The following is a 14,716-nucleotide window of genomic DNA, read 5'->3' on the forward strand; positions in this document are numbered from 1 at the left end:
ACCTGTTTACCTGTGTTCTCTTCTAATTCTTTGAGAGTGTTATTTATGTCCTTCTTAAAGTTTTCTATCATCATCATTAGAAGTGATTTTAAATCTGAGTCTTTCTTTCCTAGTGATATGAAGAATTCAGGACTTTCTTGTGTGGGAGAACTAGGTTCTAATGATGCCAAGTACCCTGGGTTGCTGAAGCTTATGTTCTTGCGCTTGCCTTTTGCCATCTGTATCTCCTTAGTACTACCTGTCCTGTCTCTTATTCAAGCCTGTCTTTCCTATTATTTTGGTTGTATCAGAACTGTGTGGGGTGGGTGTTACTACTGGGGTTAGAGCTGGGGCTCAAGATCTGCTCAGTGCTCAGGTGCAGCCAGGAAGGAAGCAGTGCTCCAGGCCAGGAGTGACTTCCTGGGTTGTCGTGCATCCAGTTACTACCTCTTTGGGGCCAGTGTTGCCTTTTCCTTACCTAAGATACTGCCCAGGTTAGAGCTCCTAGAAGGCCCTCTTCCTCTGGGTTCTGTGAGATTGGGGACAGAGCTGACACCTGGGATCTGTCAGTGCTCTTGCCCAGACCAGAAGGAACCAGTGCTCCAGGCCAAATTCATTGTTTTTAATAGCTGAGTAATACTCCATTGTGTAAATGTACCACATTTTCTGTATCCATTTCTCTGTTGAAGGACATCTGGGTTCTTTCCAGCTTCTGGCTATTATAAATAAGGCTGCTATGAACATAGTGGAATATGTGTCCTTGTTATATGTTGGAGCATCTTCTGGGTATATGCCCAGGAGTGGTATAGCTGGCTACCCAGGTAATGCTATGTCCAGTTTTCTGAGGAACTGCCAGACTGATTTCCAGAGTCTTGCAATCCCACCAACAATGGAGGAGTGTTCTTTCTCCACATCCTTGCCAGCATCTACTATCACCTTTGTTTTTGACCTTAGCCATTCTGTCTGGTGTGAGGTAAAATCTCAGGGGTTGTTTTGATTTGCATTTCCCTGATGACTAAGGATGTTGAGCATTTCTTTAGGTTCCCTTCTGCCATGTGAGTTTCCTCAGTTGAGAATTCTTTGTTTAGCTTTGTACCCCATTTTTAAATAGGGTTATTGTCGGGAAAAACTGAAGGGCCTGCAGCTTGGGTGTGCAGGCATGGGTCTCTGAGTCTTGTTGGGCATTTGGTGATTCCCACTGCTTCAAAGAGACTGGAGCACAGGAACCTTGACTGATTTCATTCCCCCTGACACTGGGCGGGCGCTGGTCTGTGAGAGGCCGCTGGGGTGCCCCTGGGTGGGGAGTGAACTCAGCCTGATTCCTTAGGGATGCAAAGCTCTCAAGTGGGCGTGGAGGCCGGTGTCTCCATTGGGGGCCCCCAGATGCCACGGGAGGGCTGTGCAGCAGAAAGGAGACTGTGCTGGCCTGTGCACTGAGAGAGACCAGAGAGCTCTGGCTCAGGACACAGCAGGAAGTGCTCACTTGTTCTACTTGCCTGGCTTGAAAGATGCCTCCTGTGGCTGGATCACAACGAAGTCCTCCATGACAGCCCCAATTACACAAGAAAGTCGGGAGTTCCAATGAGCTTTATTGACATGGCAGATGGTAGATGGTCTGGATGTGCACCCCCCCCCCCCCTTAAGCCAGAGTGGGCCTGATTTAAATAGGGAGGAAGGAGGAAAAAGGGTCTGGGAAAAGGAATACATAATTGGCTAGGCCCTCTGGCCTTTAGGTAACTCATTAATATGGAAATCTCTTGAGGCTGAAGCCTGTAGTCATGCCCTCTACCTGTGCTCTTTGGGAGTGGATGGTAGGATCATTGTCCTAAGTGACTGAACAGGGCAGGTTAATGGAATTCCACGCCACGTGTTAGGAGCCTGGATTCCAGGGTCTCTGGGGTACTTCCTGCCAGCACTTCTACCAAAAACCAATACCCCTTTCATGGCCCTACATGTTATTTGGTTGTCTGGAGTCTAATTTCTTGAGTTCTTTGTATATCTTGGATACTAGCCCTCTATCGGATGTGGGATTGGTAAAGATCTTTTCCCAATCTGTTGGTTGCCATTTTGTCCTATTGACAGTGTCCTTTGCCTTACAGAAACTTTGCAATTTTATGAGGTCCCATTCGTCAATTCTTGATCTTAGAGCATAAGCCATTGGGGTTCTGTTCAGGAACTTTCCCCCTATGCCCATGTGTTCAAGGTTCTTCCCCACTTTCACTTCTATTAGTTTCAGTGTATCTGGTTTTATGTGAAGGTCCTTTATTCACTTGAACTTGAGCTTTGTACAAGGAGATAAGAATGGATCGATTTGCATTTTTCTATATGTTGTTCTCCAGCAGAACCAGCACCATTTGTTGAAAATGCTGTCCTTTTCCACTGTACAGTTTTAGTTCCTTTGTCAAAGATCAAGTGACCATAGGTGTGTGGGTTCATTTCTGGATCTTCAATTCTATTCCACTGATCTTCCTACCTGTCTCTGTACCAATACCATGCAGTTTTTTTTTTTTTTTTTAAAAAATCACTATTGCTCTGTAGTACAGCTTTAGGTCAGGGATGGTGGTTTCTCCAGAAGTTCTTTTATTGTTGAGACTAGTTTTTGCTATCCTGGGTTTTTTGTTATTCCAAATGAATTTGAGATTTGCTCTTTCTAACTCTGTAAAGAATTGAGTTGGGATTTTAATGGGGATTGCATTGAATCTGTAGATTGCTTTCAGCAAGATGACCATTTTTACTATATTAATCCTGCCAATCCATGAGCATGAGACATCTTTCCATCTTCTGAGATCTTCGATTTCTTTCTTCAGAGACTTGACATTCTTGTCATACAGATCTTTCACTTGCTTGGTTAGATTCACAGCAAGGTATTTTTTTTTTTTGTTATTATTTGTGACTATTGTGAAGGGTGTCATTTTCCTAATTTCTTTATCAGCCTATTTATCTTTTGAGTAGAGGAAGGCTACTGATTTGTTTGAGTTGATTTTATCTCCAGCCACTTTGTGGAAGTTGTTGATCAGGTTTAGGAGTTCTCTGATGGAAGTTTTGGGGTCACTTAAGTATACTATCATATCATCTACAAATAGTGATTTTTCCCATTTGTATTCCTTTGACTTCCTTTTGTTGTCTAATTGCTCTGGCTAGGACTTCCAGTACTATATTGAATAGGTAGGGATGGAGTGGGCAGCCTTGTCTAGTCCCTGATTTTAGTGGGATTGCTTCATGTTTCTCTCCATTTAGTTTGATGTTGGTTACTGGTTTGCTGTATATTACTTTTACTATGTTTAGGTATGGGCATTGAATTCCTGATCTTTCCAAGACTTTTACCATGAAGGGATGTTGAATTTTGTCAAATGCTTTCTCAGCATCTGGTGAGATGATTATGTAGTTTTTTTCTTTGAGTTTATTTATATAGTGGATTACATTGATAGATTTCTGATTATTGAACCATCCCTGCATTCCTGGGATAAAGCCTACTTGATCATGATGGATGATTGTTTTGATGTGTTCTTAGATTTAGTTTGTGAGAATTCTATTGAGTATTTTTGCATCAATATTCATAAGGGAGATTGGTCTGAAGTTCTCTTTCTTTGTTGGGTCTTTGTGAGGTTTAGATATGAGTGTATTTGTGGCTTCATAGAACGAATTGAGTAGTGTTCCTTCTATTTCTCTTTTGTAGAATAGTTTGAAGAGAATTGGTATTAGATCTTCTTGGAAGGTCTGATAGAATTCTGCACTAAAACCATCTGGTCTTGGGCTTTTTTTGGTGGGGAGACTTTTAATGACTGCTGCTATTTCTTTAGGGGTTATGGTATTGTTTAGATGGTTTATCTGCTCCTGATTTAACTTTGGTACCTGGTATTTGTCTAGAAAATTGTCTATTTAATTCAGATTTTCCAGTTTTGTTGAGTATAAGCTTCGTAGTAGGATCTGATGATTTTTTGAGTTTCCTCAGTTTCTGTTGTTATGTCTTTTTTTCAGTTCTAATTTTATTAATTTCGATACTGTCTCTGTGCCCTCTGGTTAGTCTGGCTAAGAGTTTATCTATATTGTTGATTTTCTCAAAGAACCAGCTTCTGGTTTTGTTGATACTTTGTGTAGTTTTTTTCTACATTGTTGATTTCAGCCCTGAGTTTGATTATTTTCTGAGGTCTACTCCCCTGGGTGTATTTGCCTCTTTTTGTTCTAGAGCTTTCAGTTGTGTTATCAAGTTGCTAGTGTATGCTCTCTTCAGTTTCTTTTTAGACACTTACAGCTATGAGTTTTCCTCTTAGCACTGCTTTCATTGTGTTCCATAAGTTTTGGTATGACGAGCCTTCATTGTCATTAAATTCTAAAAAGTCTTTAATTTCTTTATTTTTTTTCCTTGACCAAGTCATCATTGAGTAAAGTGTTGTTCAGTTTCCTCATGTATGTAGGTTTTCCATTGTTTTTGTTATTATTGAAGACCAGCTTTAATCCATGGTGATCTGATAGGATGCAAGGAATTATTTCAATCTTTTTGTATCTGTTGAGGCCTGCTTTGTGACCAATTATATGGTCTATTTTGGAGAAGGTACCATGAGGTGCTGAGAAAAAGGTATATTCTTTTGTTCTAGGATAAAATGTTCTATAGATATTCATTAAATCCATTTGGTTCTTAACTTCTGTTAGTTTCATTGTGTTTCTGTTTAGTTTCTGTTTCCATGATCTGTCCATTGCTGAAAGTGGGGTGTTGAAATCTCCCACTATTATTGTGTGAGGTGCAATGTGTGCTTTGAGTTTTAGTAAAGTTACTTTTATGAATGTGGGTGCCCTTGCATTTGGAGCATAGATGTTCAGAATTGAGAGTTCTTCTTGGTAGATTTTTTTCTTTGACGAGTATGAAGTGTCCTTCCTTATCTTTTTGATAACTTTTGGTTGAAAGTTGATTTTATTTGATATTAGAATGTTTATTTCAGCTTGTTTCTTGGGACCATTTGCTTAGAAAACTGTTTTCCAGCCCTTTACTCTGAGGTAGTGTCTGTCTTTGCCACTGAAGTGTGTTTCCTGTATGCAGCAAATTCTGGGTCCTGTTTACATATCCAGTTTGTTAGTCTATGTCTTTTTTTTGGAGAATTGAGTCCATTGATGTTAACAGATATTAAGGAACAGTGATTGTTTCTTCTTGTTATTTTAGTTATTAGAGGTGTAATTATGTTTGTGTAGCTATCTTCTTATGGGTTTGTTTAAAGATTAATTTCTTGCTTTTTCTATGTTGTAGTTTCTCTCCTTATGTTGGAGTTTTCCATCTATTATCCTTTGTAGGCCTGGATTTGTGTGAAGGTATTGTGTAAATCTGGTTTTGTCATGGAATATCTTGGTTTCTCCATCTGTAGTGATTGAAAGTTTTTCTGGGTATAGTAGTCTGGGCTGGCATTTGTGTTCTCTTAGGGTCTGTATGATATCAGTCCAGGATCGTCTGGCTTTTATAGTCTCTGGTGAGAAGTCTGGTGTAATTCTTATAAGTCTGCTTTTATATATTACTTGACCTTTTTTCCCTTACTGCTTTTAGTATTTTTTCTTTGTTTTGTGCATTTGATGTTTTAATTATTATGTGATGGGAGGAATTTCTTTTCTGGTCTCTTCTACTTGGAGTTCTGTAGGCTTCCTGTATTTTTCATGGGTATCTCTTTCTTTAGGTTAGGAAAGTTTTCCTCTATAATTTTGTTGAAGATATTTACTGGCCCTTTAAGTTGGGAATCTTCACTCTCATCTATACCTATTATCCTTAGGTTTGCTCTTCTCATTGTGTCCTGAATTTCCTGAATGTTTTGGGTCAGGAGCTTTTTGCATTTTGCATTTTCTTTGACAGTTGTGTCAATGTTTTCCATGATATCTTCTGCACATGAGATTCTTTCTTCTATCTCTTGCATTTTGTTGGTGATGCTTACGTCTATGACTCCTGGTCTCTTTCCTAGGTTTTCTATCTCCAGGGTAGTCTCCCTTTGTGATTTCTTTATTGTTTCTACTTCCATTTTTAGATCCTGGATGGTCTTGTTTAATTCCTTCTCCTGTTTGGTTGTGTTTTCCTATAATTCTTTAAGGGATTTTTTTGTGTTTTCTCTTTAAGGGCTTCTACCTGTTCACCTGTGTATTTCTTTAAGGGAGTTGTTTATGTCCTTCTTCAAGTCCTCTATCATCCTCATGAGAAGTGATTTTAAATCTGAATCCTGCTTTTCCGGTGTGATGGGTTGTCCAGGACTTGCTATAGTAGGAGTACTTGGTTCTGATGATGCCAGATAACTTCGGTTTCTGTTGTTTATATTCTTGTGCTTGCTTTTTGCCATCTGGTTAACTCTAGTGCTACCTGCACTCACTGTCTCTGACTGGAGTCTGTATTTTCAGTTATCTTGCTTGTGTCAGAACCCCTCAGAGTTCAAATGTCTGTGATCCTGTGATCCTGAGCTCCTGAGTGGAAGAGCTCCTGGGACTTAGGCTTCCTATGGAAACCTGAAATCCTGCTGCTCTGAGTACAGTGGTTCCACCAGTGCTCTAAGATGGTTCAGGATATGGTGTCTTCACAGGAGCAGACCCGCTAGGTATCTGCCCTAGCCAAAAGGACCAAGCAAGGGGTGGAAGGGGAGTGGTATTCCAGAGGTGTAGCTTATAGGTGGGTTGTGACTCCAGGGCCTAGGGTTGTAGAGGAGGGTTCTTATTTGCTGCTCTAGGAAGGTTCAGGATATGATGTCTTCATGGGAGTTGACCTGCTATGTGTCTGTCCCAGCCAAAAGGACCAAGCAAGGGCATAAATTTCTTTCTTTTTTAGAATATAAATGTATTTATTAATGCATATATGCACTTACATTTAAACATATATAAAATATCATTTTATGTCCAAGTAACTTTTCCTGACACTCTAGTGGACAAGTAAATACTAAAATATTGATTTTCTTTTGGGGGGGGGGAGGCTGGCATCATGAAACAGCAATAAACCTGTCTTTTTTGTTGTTATTTTTGTTTTTTTTTAATTAATTTATTTATTTACTTTACAACCCCATATTAGCCCTTTCTCTCCTCCGAGTACCCCTTTATGCTAGTCCTTCCCCCATTTCACCTTCTTGTTCCTGAGAAGGGGAAATCCAACTCTTGATGTCACCCCTTACCTTCCCCCCCTTACACATCAAGTCACTTCCACTCCCACTGAGGTCAGACTAGGTGGTCCAGTTAGGATTGGGAAATCCATAGGTAGGCAGGCAGGCAATAGGTTTAGCGATAGCCCCTGCTCCAGGTGTTGGTCTTTCTGTGGAGTTCCTGTCTTTTTCCTTCTCTCAAGTTTTTGTAAGTCTCCCTGAGCTCCATCTAATGTTTTTGTGTGAATCTTTGCATTTCTTTCCATTAGCTGCTGGGTGGAGCCTCTCAGAGGATAGTTATGCTAGGTTCCTGTCTGCAAGCATAACAAAATATCATTAATAGTGTCACATATTGATTCTTGCCCATGGGATGGGTCTCAATTTGGGACAGTAGTTGGTTGGTCATTGCCTCAGCCTCTGTTCTATCTTTATCTGGGCACATCTTGTAGGCAGGACACATTTTGGGTCGAAGGTTTTATGGGTGGGTTGCTTATCCTTCTGCTTGGAGTCCTGCCTGGCTACAGAAGATGGTCACTTCAGTCAGGCTCTATATGCCCCACTGCTAGGAGTCTAAGTTAGAGTCACTCTGTAGCCACTCTGGTGCCTCTCCCAGCCAAGGTCTCTGGCATGTCATAGAGATGGTCCGCACCCCAACTTCCTTTTTTCCCCCTTCACTTTCCTACATTTGATTCTCTCTCCTAGCCCACTCCCATTCCCTCTACCATCCAGTTTCCTCCTTCCATGAACCTCTGATATCTGTTTTGTTTCCTCTTGTGAGAAAGATTCAACCATCCTCCCTTGGGCCCTGTTTGTTATTTGTCTTCTTGGGTCTGTTGATTATAGCTGGTTATCCTGTACTTTATGGCTAATATCCACTTATGAGTGAGTATATAGCATGCATGCCATTTTGGGACTGGGTTACGTCACTAAGGATGATATTCTAAGTTCCACCCATTTGTCTGCAAAATTCATGATGTCTTTGTTTTTACTAGCTGAGTAGTACTCCATTGTGTAGATACACCATATTTTCTCTATCCATTCTTCAGTTGAGAGACATCTAGATTGTTTCCAGTTTCTGGCTATTACAAATAAAGTTGCTATAAACATAGTTGAGCAAATGTCCTTGTGGATGGTGGAGCATCTTTTGGGTTTATGTCCAGAGCGATATAATTGGGTCTTGAGTTAAAAGTAGTCTCAGTCTTCTGAGAAAATGCCGAATTGATTTTCAGGGTGGTTGTACAAATTTACACTCCTACCAGCAGTGGAGAAGTGTTCCCCTTACACCACATCCACCCCAGCATGTGCTGTACTTTAAGGTTTTGATCTTCGTCATCCTGATGGGTGTAAGAAGGACTCTCAGAGTCCATTTGAAATACATTTCCCTGATGACTAAGGATCTGCGTTTAACTTCTTGAGTTCTTTATATATTTTGGATATCAGTCCTCTTTCAGATGTAGGTTAGTGAAGATCTTTTCCCAATCTGTAGGCTGCCTTTTTTGTCCTAATGATGGTGTCCTTTGATTTACAGTAGCTTTTCAGTTTTTTTGAGGTCTCATGTTTTATTCTTGACCTTAGTGTCTGAGCCACTGGTGTTCTTCTGTTCAGGAAGTTGTCTCCGGGATAAAGTCTACTTGATCATAGGCATGCATGGTACTGAGACATCATTCATTCATTCATTCATTCACCCCCCACAGATATTTGAGTTTTTTTTTATATGAAGCCTTTCTTTAAAAATATAAGACAAATCCTAGTTCTCACAATTTCCTAATCCCAGTGGACTGGAAGGTTGACCAGCAAAGAAATCTAGAAGATGAAATCAGATGTAGGGTGTAATCACTAAAGGACAATAAACAAGAGTCAGAGTGTGAAGGTTGGGAGCTTCACCCCATCATCCATCTACACTGAGTGTGAGCAGGGATCTGAAGACAGTGAGGTGGGGTCATGTGGACACCCAAGGAGAGAGAGTACCATAGCGAGAAAATGACAAATGAGGAACACAGAATGCATGGAGGTAATGCACTAACCTCCACCAAATAGAGCAGGGAGACCCTCACCCACACAAGTCAGCCGAAAACTGGACATACCTGTATTTACCTGCAGAGAGGGAGGCCTGTGTGGGTAAACTCAGATCAAGGATGTCAGACTCATCCCTGACCCTTGGATTTCTCAGCATGCACATGGCCCTGAGGAAGACTCTGTGGGGGTCAGTCAGGCCCTGCCTGAAGAAATAATTCCAGATTCTCACAGAGAGCACCAGTAATTCCTGTCTGCTAATCTCAATCCCTGTTTAGCCTCCAAGGGACAGTGGGGAGTGTTTTTTTCACTACTTTTTTTTTTTTTGGATTCCTGTTGGAACCTACATGGGACAAGGCTTTACTGGCACTTGGAACCAGCCTGTGAACTGCCATGAGTGCCATGGTTAGGCTAGGTCCCCTGGACATCTACCTCAGAGACTCAGCAGGGAGAGCATAGCTAGACAGGTGCTCAGGCCATTAACTAACTGTCCTGATGGGCTCATGAGACTTAACGGGAAGGGCAGGATTCCCAAGGCACAGGTCCTCCTCTGCAATTGGTTGTCCTCTGAGGCTCAGCTTCTGGAATTGTCTCCTGCAGGCAAATGATTGCAGAGTAGCTGAATTGAACAGATCCAGGCATGAGGTGTAATTTACTTCCTGGTCACTAGATGACGAGATAAGATTGAAAATAACTCAGCCTAAGGCTTCACACTGGGGCTTTTGCCATGCTCAGAATTGTAGACTACTCAGAAATACTCAGAAAAGCAATTCCAGGAGCCACAAGCTTAACTTGTAGCCTGGCTCTATCCCTGTCTCTACAGACCTGGAGGTCTCTTGCACAGTCTCTAAGACCTACTAAATGTATTGTTTTGTCAGCAGATTCAGTGTTAACATCTCCCTACCCCCACATATCCTATGGGCAATCACCTAGACAGAGGACAGTTGCCTCCCAGGAAGGACATGGGCAGACTCTAGGTGAGGTTCAGCCAGTATAGGATGCTGAGAGTCTCTCTGAAACTCTCTTTAGGTTTATGGAGGAACAACTGTCCTCTCTCTAGGGTCCAGGTGACCTTCTGCTGCACAGCCACATGAAAGTCCCCACACAACTGCTTCTGGGTGTCATGACAATGCTCCCTGACTGCGCTGACTCCAGTGAGAATGAAACTGTCCCTTTCCTAGACATCAGTCAGCAGGTCCCTTCCCAGTGCTCACAGGCATCTGTGTTACCTTCCTGCAGGGAGTCGATGCCACCTCAGAGCATTGAGATCAAAGGGCAGCTTAGGATTCTGTGTCATAAAGGACATATTGGGAGGACACAGAAGAGGACAGTCCTGGGGTGAGCTGTTGCTGCCCCAGGTCACAGAGATGATTATCAGCCTTGTTGCTCACTGTGTGGTCTTGAGAACTGAAACATGTAAATATGGTGAAGCCACCTGGGACACCAGGCAGGACCAAGTGTGGAAGAGACAGAGCAGGACCCTGAACACCATCCCTGACAGCAGTCAGCATTATCCTGGGAAGGGCTCCTCTCTGGGCAGAGCCTGAGCTTAGAGGGAAGAAGGCTGTAGAGCTTGGGGGCAGCACTGCAGCAAATGCTGTTCTCCACAGTGTGAGGGTAAATTAGCCAATGTCATGGTGGACCACTGTATACTTCTCTGCAGTGCTTGCAGCCTCTGGTAGTGTCTGCTGCTCACTGGTCAGAACAGTGTCTGACTTTGTTGGAGGAAGAGAACTATGGTGGAAGGAGAGGAAAGGCTCCCTCAAGTTGACCTCTGACCTCCATGTAGGTGCTGAGTCCTGCACTCACCCATACACACGATGGTTTACAGTTGCCCCTGCACCAACACCCACACTCATGCCTACTCACTTCTTTACACCAACTCCCCACACATGTACTGGGTAATGTGAGCTGGAGGTTTAACTGCTGTCATTAACTTTAAATATGAGAATTCCATTAGCATCTGGCCTTGTAATGCCCTGAGATGTTTATTCTTTCATTCACCCTCATGCTGGGATGTGTGGGGCTCTGGGTTACCTTGAGCAGCTGAAGAGTTGTAGCTCTCCCAGGGGGAGCCAGAGCAAGGTAGGATGTTAGGCCTCTTCCTTGGCCTCAGCTGCCCTGGAATCTTTGGCAGGCAGTGTGCCACATTTGGTGGCTAAGAACCAAGGTTGGGGGCCACCAAGCAGGAAGTGGCTTTGATAAGCTGCAGCATGTTCTAGCAAGGAAAGCTTCAAGAGAGAATATTCTCCCCTTAGGGTGTTATAGCCCAATAAAACGGACTCTCAGTTGGTCTTTGGTGAAATACCTTGTGCACTTTATTCCTTTTGGATAGGATCTTAAAAAAGAGTTAGATGCTTTCTATTGGTTTGGCCTGAGATGTTAGGGATGCCTCATTGCATGTGTAAGGGCTTTCGGTGTGATTGTCACAGTCCTCTCAATGGGGTGTCATGGTCACATGTTCCAGGTCAGAAACATTGTCGGGAGTAGATTTAAATGCCTACCTTTTTTAATTATGAGAATTCTGGGGTTTCTGAATCCACTTGACCTTACAAGGTTTTCTGTTTTACATTGCCCCACATATCTGAGCCTGTCTATGTACTAGAATCTCCAGAGAGATTAAACTAGTTTTTTTCTAAAAGGTCTTTAGCTTCAGTGGACTGGAAGTCAGACAAGGCAGCCCATCTCAAAGTGAAATCAGGGTGACTGCATCCAGAGAGGGAAGAGAGCAAGGGCTTGCAGATGAAGAGGTAGGGAAGGTCCCCCACATCTGAGAGTGAGCAGGCATGTGAGGACAGTGAGGGTGGAGATACACAAGGACAGAGTTCCACACAGAGGAAGCGACACAGTCAGGTGCACTGAGAGTACAGAGGTGGTTTGCTCACTCCCTCTGGGTTGTACAGACACTCCCACCCACCTCTGCTGAGTGGTGGATCTAAGCTCTGGTCTTAGGACCCCATCTTGTCATCAAAGACAAAGGTCTGAATATTGATAGATTTGTCTCTTTCCCTTCTGTTTTTCCATTTAGCCTGTGTTTACCCTCTCTTCATGGTCCAGTTTACTACTGAATCAGTAAGATGGTCATCACAAAGCCAAGGATCCAGACTTAATTCTAGTTGTTCCCAGAGATCCTTTCTTCAGGGCTAGCATTGGACTTCCAGTCAGAGTTGACAGGGAACAAGGCTTGGCTGACTCTCCAAGTTCCATAGAGTGTGGAATCAGCTATGTACCACCATAACACCTGCAGTCATGTAGGTCTCCTGTACACCTCCTTCTCCTGAGCCTCAATGGACAGGTGTCAGAACAGAACACAACTGTTCTGATGGAGTTAGAGACTCAGACAAAAATAATGTTCCCAAGGGAAGGGAAAGAGATGGCAGTTCTCCAGGCACCTCCTCATCCTCAGGAGTCCAGCCTAGGGTAAGTGGAACAGATGCTGCTGATGTGAGCAGCTTCCTATCCCCAGGTCAGAACATTGCTCATACCAAATCTTAACTCACAGGTACTGCAATGATTAGGCAAAGTGTGTCCTAGTATAGGAAACCTGAGGCACAGCAAAGTCAGTAGCAGAATCAGGATCACACAGCCCATGGGTCATAGATGCAAACAAAGCACAAGATATGACTGTAGTCACAGCTCTAATTTCTGCTCCCTGGAAGCTTTATTAAGTGTGAACTATCGAGGGGTGGTTGAGCTGAAAGAAGGACAACTGTCATTTGGTTCCCTCTTGTGTTTCTTTGCAGAGCCTGTGACACAGCCCTTCATGCGAGTCATTGACACAACAGTCAGAGTTCAGAGCTCAGTGGTCTTCACATGCTTCTCATCATTCGGATCTCCATCTGTTGGCTCTTCAATGATCAAAGTGTGGAGCTCAGAGAAAGGATCACACTTTCCCTATCAAAGTGCCAACTCAGGATACACACTGTCAGGAAGGAGGATGCTGGAAAGTATTAATGTGAGGCCTTCAACCTTGTCAGTACGAAGACCAGTCTCCCCATCAGCCAGGCTGTGATGAATGAGTGACCCCTTCTCTCATCCTACAGTAGAGGTGCATTCCTTTGTCAAATGGAGAAAAGTTACATGGTAAAAAATTTTAGTAACCACTCATATACTGCCAGCATGGTGGCTCTTGCCTATAGTCCTGTCAGAACTGTGTGTAGAAGGATAGGCCAGCATTTAAAGTGAGACTCATTGTTGAACGAAAAATAAAGACAGGAATATGGTAAATAATATTGTTAAGAGTTTAGATTGTGGATCATGGCTATAGCTACTAGATTCAGGAGTCCCAAAACATTGGGATGCTTCGAGTCCCCTGTTAACATGGTGCAGTTTGCACAAAGACAAACCTGCTCTCATATACTCCAATAGCTTCACCTAACCTCAAGGCTACCTGGACACCTGTCACCCATGGGAAGTGAGGAAGTGACAGAAGGGACTGCGCATGTTTCTCAGTGCACACAACTGGCTACTAGATACTTTTGATCCGCAGTTTTTTTTGATTCATAGAATTGGAATTCTTCGTGGAAAGGCCAACTGGAGTGTTTCTATCCCAAGAGTGGCAGTCAGTGTGACTTTACACACAATTCTTTTCATACACCCACCCCCCCACCCCCCCCACACTATAGACAATATATAAAAATGTAGATATATATGCGGTTTCCATTTGTGACCTGAAGCTGACCCTGTTCCACAGTTCTCTGCACCCAATCTTACCCCTAGGTAGCTTGTCCCCTAGGAGTGCTGACATACCTAAGCTCACGGGTGAGACCACCACTACTGCCCCAATACCTGGAATAAGTGGGACCCACCTGGAGCCCACAGGACCCAGGAACTGCGGAGCATCCGGGGACATGATCCTTCTGGTTTACATCTGCCACCAGAGCTGACTCTGTGCCACAGCTCTCTGCACCCCAATCCTGACCAGAGAGGACTTGTCTCCCAGGAGTGCTGATGTACCTAAGATCACAGGCTCACAGGCTCAGACTCACAGGAGGGACAAGCTCCAGTCAGAGATAGCAAGACCAACTAACACCAGAGATAGCCAGATGGTGAGAGACAAGTGCAAGAACATAAGCATCAGAAACCAAAGCTACTTGACATCATCAGAACCAGTCCTCCCACCACAGGATACCCTGGATACCCTAACATACCTGAAAAGCAAAATTCTGATTTAAAATCACATCTTAAGATGATGGTAAAGGACTTTAAGAAGGACACAAATAAGTCTTAAATAAATACAGAAAAACACAACAAAACAGGTGAAGGAATTTGTGGGGAGCCAACAGAAGGCCACTATCATCCTTGAAGCCATCTTGAGTCATATACCCTGACAAAAGACTTGATTACAATAGCCTACAACAGCTGAGCACACTCCGATAACATCTTGGTTTAGATACCCAGGATCTTTCCTTGGGTGTGTGAGACTTAAAGGTGTGTGACTTAAGGGCGTGACTTAGAGATCAGATTTAGAGACAAGGCCTAAGGGCATGACTTAAAGGCGTGACTTAGAGGCGTGGCTTAGAAGTGAGACATATAAAAGGTGAGAGGGAGACAGAAGAATTCAGTACAACTTGCAGCAGATTATTAGGTAATAGGCACTTAGCACTTGGAGAAAGAACTTGGAACTTTGAGGCACT

The 14,716-nt window shown here is 43.1% G+C and overlaps 1 protein-coding gene across 1 annotated transcript in view; it reads left to right on the plus strand.

Moving 5' to 3' along the window:
• LOC143440259 (cell adhesion molecule CEACAM3-like) overlaps positions 1 to 13,103 on the plus strand; it is a 76,301-nt gene extending 63,198 nt beyond the window's left edge. Inside the window, 2 exon segments of the mRNA XM_076926957.1 lie at positions 12,824 to 12,904; positions 12,907 to 13,103. Coding sequence (XP_076783072.1) covers positions 12,824 to 12,904; positions 12,907 to 13,103 — 278 coding nt within the window.
• Positions 13,104 to 14,716: the final 1,613 nt, after the last annotated feature.

This window comes from Arvicanthis niloticus, chromosome 29 (assembly GCF_011762505.2).
Source record: "Arvicanthis niloticus isolate mArvNil1 chromosome 29, mArvNil1.pat.X, whole genome shotgun sequence".
Classification (NCBI taxonomy): domain Eukaryota; kingdom Metazoa; phylum Chordata; class Mammalia; order Rodentia; family Muridae; genus Arvicanthis; species Arvicanthis niloticus.